The 6,451-nt window shown below is 40.4% G+C and overlaps 1 protein-coding gene across 1 annotated transcript in view; it reads left to right on the top strand.

The window, feature by feature from the left end:
• Positions 1 to 657, top strand: part of FBXO47 (F-box protein 47) — a 14,512-nt gene extending 13,855 nt beyond the window's left edge. The window contains exon 10 of the mRNA XM_026654875.1: positions 545 to 657. Within this exon, the coding sequence (XP_026510660.1) occupies positions 545 to 657 (113 nt within the window). The remainder of the gene's footprint in view (positions 1 to 544) is intronic.
• Positions 658 to 6,451: the final 5,794 nt, after the last annotated feature.

Consider the following 6,451-nt stretch of genomic DNA (forward strand, 5'->3'; position numbering starts at 1 on the left):
TTTGTTTATTTGTTTGAAAGCAGTCAGTGCTGGTCTAACTCTGCTTCTCTGAAGTCAATAGGCGTTTAGAGCACTACTACCCTGTTTCCCCGAAAATAAGACAGTGTCTTATATTAATTTTTGCTCCCAAAGATGCGCTAGGTCTTATTTTCAGGGGAGGTCTTATTTTTCCTGGAGCTTCGGGGCCTTATATTCCGGGGTGGCCTTATTATAGGGGAGGTCTTATTTTCGGGGGATGCCTTATATTACAGCGAGAGGCAAAACTGGAAGTAGGTCTTATTTTCGGGGGATGTCTTATTTTCGGGGAAACAGGGTAGCTTTTGGTAGTGACCTTGCATGCTGTGCTTTGGTGAATTATTGTGTGCATCTGACATAGGGGATCCCTGTTAAACTCTATCCCCTGCCCTCTGCCAGTTGGCGTCAAGAGGTACCTGGGTCATACTTGGCCTCTGCTAAGATACTAAGTAGTTTCTGAGATCGTCTCCCTACAAATGAGCCCTTTATTTTCATTAGCTATTTTTAATGTTTCCCTTCTGGTGCTTAGGAGATCATGATGAAGAAGACAGCAGCTTTTTGAATTTGTTCCACCTTGTGAATGCACAAGCTAACTTCCATAAGGAAATTCTGTATCTGACCATGAGAAGCACCTCTACCTAAATACTTCAAATCTCAGGCTTTTAGAGAATACTACAGTGATTCAGATAGGTGGCCTTTTTCTCCATTTATTTTCTCACACATAAAAAACAGTGTCCACCTACCTTTTAAATTCACTCTCCAGCAGCTGCTTGCAAAGTTTTAGCAGCTACAAAAATAGAAAAGATAATAACCAGTTAAATCTGGAGGTGTAACCTTTGCAGAAGCAGCAGGAGGCTGACTGGACATGCTAGTGAAATGCAAAGCAGAAGAATTACTTAAATCTATGAAGACCTATTGAGGCATCTCTAAGGAACTACAGCACAGTCTGTGCCATACACTTGTCTAAGCCTGTATGTCAGGATGTGCTGAAGAGTCTATCTGTGGCATTCCATGGTTTGGCTGTTACGGGCGGGAATACACACTGCATTCTTCTCCCACTGTGTATGTTTGGATACAAAATAAAAATGACATGGTGTTAATATTTGATGTACATCCACAAATTAAAGAATGTTATCTTAGTTCAGAACAGAAAATATTTTGCTCTTTTAATGTTGTTTTCTCTTTGGAATCCATTAAGACAAAACCAATGTAATGAGAAAGGCATGGCCAGGTTTCTCCAGTTCAGCTCACACCTGGGTGTCTATAATTCACTCTTACATTCTTAGCTTCAGAACTAGATATCCTGCATGGATTGTGCATTAAGTTTCAGCACAGAAGGAGACAGTCTCTGGAAAGAGTCCTAGTTTTTTAAGGAAGGCAAAAACTAGTATTTTTACAGCACATGCCTTTCAGCCATAAAGCAGAAGAAACTTCAAAATGTACCTTTGTGCTAAATATAATAACTGGACAGTTAAAAAAATTATATATGTCTCTGGAACTCTGCAAAGTTGAAGGATGTTTAAGGCATGTAGACATTCTAAGATCACTGTTTTTTATTAAAGTACACAGATATGTATCCTATTTACAAAAAGTTTTATATTTATGGTACATAGCTTTAAAAATTGAAAATATTTAATATGTGCTAACAGTATTTCATTTTGGATTATTTACATGATGGTTATTTTCTTCATATTATTAAAATACCTTTTCCCCCTCATCTGAAATATTTCCAAATTATTTAAATATGTGCCAAATTTTGCCATTTGAGACAGCTGTTCATCTCCAAGAGGCAGATCCGCAGCTGGCATAAATTGTGGAAGCTGACAATTAACACCAGCTGAAAATCTGCACCTAATTGATTTCAATGGTAATGAGCTGATAACAACTCCTGATGTTTTCTATTTTAAAAGTTTTTTTTTTTTTAAACATATCCAAGGATAGAATTTGGCTGCATGTATGGGTGGGAGTGGAAGGTAAATTTTTTGCTAACATTCACCTAGAAACTTAATTGTGCACCAATAGATGTCAGAGATGAAACCATTCATTTAAAAACAAAATATGAAACATACTGGTTTGTTAATATTGTTTTTAAAATCCATGTTCTGGATTTTAAACAAGTGTTTTAAAACACATTTTTGTTCTGTCTCTCACTTTTATGTGTAATAATTATTGACCTATTTTAAAATAAAATACAGAATAATGGGAAGGATCTGTAAAGTCATTGTGATGCTTTGTGCTGTAGCATAGTGAAAAAGATGCAATTATAAATGTGACAACACAAACATGTTGTAGGTCTTACACCAGTATATGCCAATTCTAGAGACCCATGAGTGAACCAGACCCCTAAGTGAAAACACAACAGCAATAAATTGCAGCAAATCACTAAGAATGGCATAAGAATGCAGCTATGCAAGAAAGTGGGGCCCTTAGATTTGATAGCAGCAACATATGATAAGAAATACTGACTTCACCAATATTAGTCCACTCTCTTAGCAAATCTTCAAGGACTTTAAGTTTATGGGTGTGCCAGCTTGAAATGTTACAATGTTCCCGGTGTGACAGGTTGGATCACAAAAACCCCCTTGGGAGCTGCCACCCGATGTGCAAAGACTACCCCTGCTTCTGTTTTCCCTGCCAGCTCAGGACTCCAGCACCCTGTCTTGCTGAGCCAGACACTCCCGTCTGCTCCAACACAGACCAGGGTCTGAATCACTTGCCCCAAAGCTGCAAGTTTACCTGAAAACAGCTCACAGAAGTGTGCTTGTCATTAGCACTCAGATGCCCAACTCCCAATGGGGTCTAAACCCAAATAAATCCATTTTACCCTGCATAAAGCTTATGCAGGGCAAACTCATCAATTGTTCGCCCTCTATAACACTAATAGAGAGATATGCACAGTTGTTTGCTCCCCCAGGTATTAATACATACTCTGAGTAAATTACTAAATAAAAAGTGATTTTATTAAATACAGAAAATAGGATTTAAGTGGTTCCAAGTAGTAACAGACAGAACAAAGTAAGTCACCAAGCAAAATAAAATAAAATGTGCAAATCTATGTCTAATCAAGCTAAATACAGATAATCTCACCCTCAGAGATGCTTCAGTAAGTTTTTCTCAGACTGGACACCTTCCAGGCCTGGGCACAATTCTTTCCCCTGGTACAGCTCTTGTTCCAGCTCAGGTGATAGCTAGGGGATTCTTCATGATGACTCCTCTCTCCCTTTGTTCTCTTCCACCCCTTTATATATCTTTTGCATAAGGCAGGAACCCTTTGTCCCTCTGGGTTTCCACCCCCCCTGGAAAAGCACCAGGTTAAAGATGGATTCCAGTTCAGGTGACATGATCACATGTCACTGCAAGACTTCATTGCCCACTTGCCAGCACACACATATACAGGAAGACTAACAGGTAAACACAGCCATCTGCAGACAATGGTCCTGGTTAATGGGAGTCATCAAGATTCCAAACCATCATTAATGGCCCACACTTTACATAATTACAATAGGCCCTCAGAGTTATGTTTTATATTTCTAGTTTTAGATACAAGAGTGGTACATTTCTACAAATAGGATGATCACACTCAGTAGATTATGAGCTTTGTAATGATACCTTACAAGAGACCTTTTGCACGAAGCATATCCCAGTTGCATTATATTCACTTATTATCAAATCTTTATAAAACTATCCCAGTTACATTATATTCACTTCTTATCATGTTTTTATAAAACCATATAGACTGCACAACGTCACACCTGGCATTATGATGATTAGTTGCTGCTTTTTAATAGATACAATAGCTCAGCGAGTGTTTGGCATTAGTTTCAATTTCTTGGTGCTCCAGCCCTTCCTTCCGGAAGGAGATTTTCCTTTGCAAACAACTGAAGTTCACACCTCTTGTCCTCAAACAGGACTTCCCAAATAGGTTTGTTTAAACTGAAAAACAGTCCAGCACAGCCAGATTTGTAGCCAGACAGTCTTGTGTCAGGATCCCATTAGATCTCCCAAATTTATTATTATTAACCATGTTTATTAGGGTAGTGCCTTCAGGCCTACCAAGAATGGGCCCTATTGTGCTAGGCACTGTACAAACACATAGCAGTAGGTGGCCCTGCCCCAGAGAACTTACAATCTAAATAGACAAGACAGACACAGAGTAGGGGAAGGGGCATCATTACACTGATTAAGTCAATAATCAAATGGGAGACTGAGGAAAACCCAGTGTGCTAAAGGAATTGGTGATGATGATGACGACAATTCAGGAGTTGGCACTTTTTCTTCTGAGTTAGTACTGAACTGGTGTTCCCTATGATGTTAAAGGGGCACTGAGCTCCTAGAAATGCTCGATGAAATCTTGGCCCCATTGAAGTCAATGGCAAAATTCCCATTAACTACAATGCAATCAAGAGTTCACCCTGAATCTGTTTGTATAGGAAAAGACAACACTTCTTATCACTAAAGATCACCTAGTAGTTCTTGAAAGAGTAGGGATATTAGTCCTGATATCATGGCTAAATTTCATCCTGGGCAATTAGATTTCTCCTACATAAAACTCCCCCTGCAGTTTCAATTGGATAAGGGATTCGTCATTTCCCATCTTCAGCTGTTGTGTGGTGTTGGCAGTGCCTTGTTAAACAGCTGCCACATTCCACTGCTGAATTAGTTGCATTTGGGATATGGCTAAAGTGATTGTTATGCATAGTTGGTTAGGTTGCTGAAATCCTTTGGGAAAGAAAGCATTTATGGAAGGATATAATTAGTGTCCCTGGTTTTACACCCAGCTGAGGCGCCATTCCACACATTCCTTGCTGCTCGCTCTGTCTTTATCACTTTAGATTGTTGACATCAGATATACAGACTCATGAAACTGAGGTTATTGAACATTTTATTTATATTCAAGAGTTGCTTCCCATAACATTTAGAGTTTCCATTTTAACTGCTTTGTGGGGGAGGAGAGAAGGGTTAGGTTCCTCATTTTGGGTGTCTCACCCTTTTTAAAGCCCTGACTGTGACTCACAATTGGGTCCTGGCAGTGGCATGCTGTGTAATGCAGTTTGGGCTGAAGCAGATGCACTGGAGAACATCAATTTGGATCCACCGGCAAAGATATACGCACTGTTCTTCTCCCTCGGGAAACTTTGTACTGACAGGAAATTGTACTATGTCAAGTACTCAGCTGGCAATGATTACATAAAGATGGGACTTATGGTTAACATTTTTTTGTAGAAAGTCTTGTCAACAGATATCAAATAATTCTTGCCACTTGTACCCCAAAAGTGCTTATATAAGCCACAAACACTTCAATTCAGAGTAAATTTCCTCCTAATTATAATGGTGTCACGTGAGTTAAGGATGCATCAAGCTTTTTTCCATTACAAAACTTCTATTTCCAGGAGTGTATTGCTTCCCAGCAAGAATTAACTGCAGGGGGAGACCAGCCATAGAAAAATCTTACCTTCTAGGAGGGTTGTTTTCATTATACAATACAATCTGAAATAAACATTACATGTGATGCTTATTACACAGTAGTGGATGACGAAGTCTTTCATGTTGTGGGTTTGCATTCCATTTTTAACTCTAGAAAACGGTTTGCATTTGTCCAAAACAAAAAGGGTCTGTTATAATCCAGTGTGTGGACTAGCAGTCTGGAGGGTGAGGAAGAATTAAACGTGACTGCAGTGGTCAGGCCAGTGCTCAAGTGGATATGGTATGTCTGCACTGCTCACTGCTACTGAGTCAACAACAGGAAAGGGCCTATGGGTATTTTTTCCTATAATTCAAGCACTGGGAATGGGCCGAGCTTTGTGGAAGTGGCCACGAATATGGACTGTCCAGATGGTCCAAGATGGGCACCAAGAGTGGCCGCTTTTTAAAATCTTGTCCCTGGTGTTTTGGCCTCTTGTTTCTTTCCCACCCATTCCCCACTCCAGACCCCTCCTGGTCCTGCAGACTGGAAATAATACATAGAGACAGTGGGTTGATTCAGGATCATGTTGGCCTACAGGGAAATTTCCCAAAAGGCCCCAGAGCCTCTCACTCAAACCTCTCCAAGCAGTTGTAAATTAAGCTCTGACCTCCCATTGATCTAACTCCTGGCTGCGTGCAGTAGGTGGTTTGGACACACAACTCGCATTGAGAGAGGGGGTTTAGAACCCTCCTCCCAGTGGCTTTATTTGGAGCTATGGGGGCCCCCCACCCTCAAAACAGATGGGCCCATGGTATCATGGGGATTGGTCCTGCTTTGAGCAGGGGGTTGGACTAGATGACCTCCTGAGGTCCCTTCCAACCCTGATATTCTATGATTCAATGATCACTCACATCTCCCCGAACAGGCTTGGAGTATGAGTTGCTGGCTAACTAGCCATTTCTGAGGCTAATCTGTGTTCTGGTTGTTGCTCCCTCCATATAAACTGGGCACTCAGATTAGTGGCAGAAATGT

This window comes from Terrapene carolina, unplaced genomic scaffold (genome assembly GCF_002925995.2).
Source record: "Terrapene carolina triunguis isolate 2854851 unplaced genomic scaffold, T_m_triunguis-2.0 Scaffold193, whole genome shotgun sequence".
Classification (NCBI taxonomy): domain Eukaryota; kingdom Metazoa; phylum Chordata; order Testudines; family Emydidae; genus Terrapene; species Terrapene triunguis.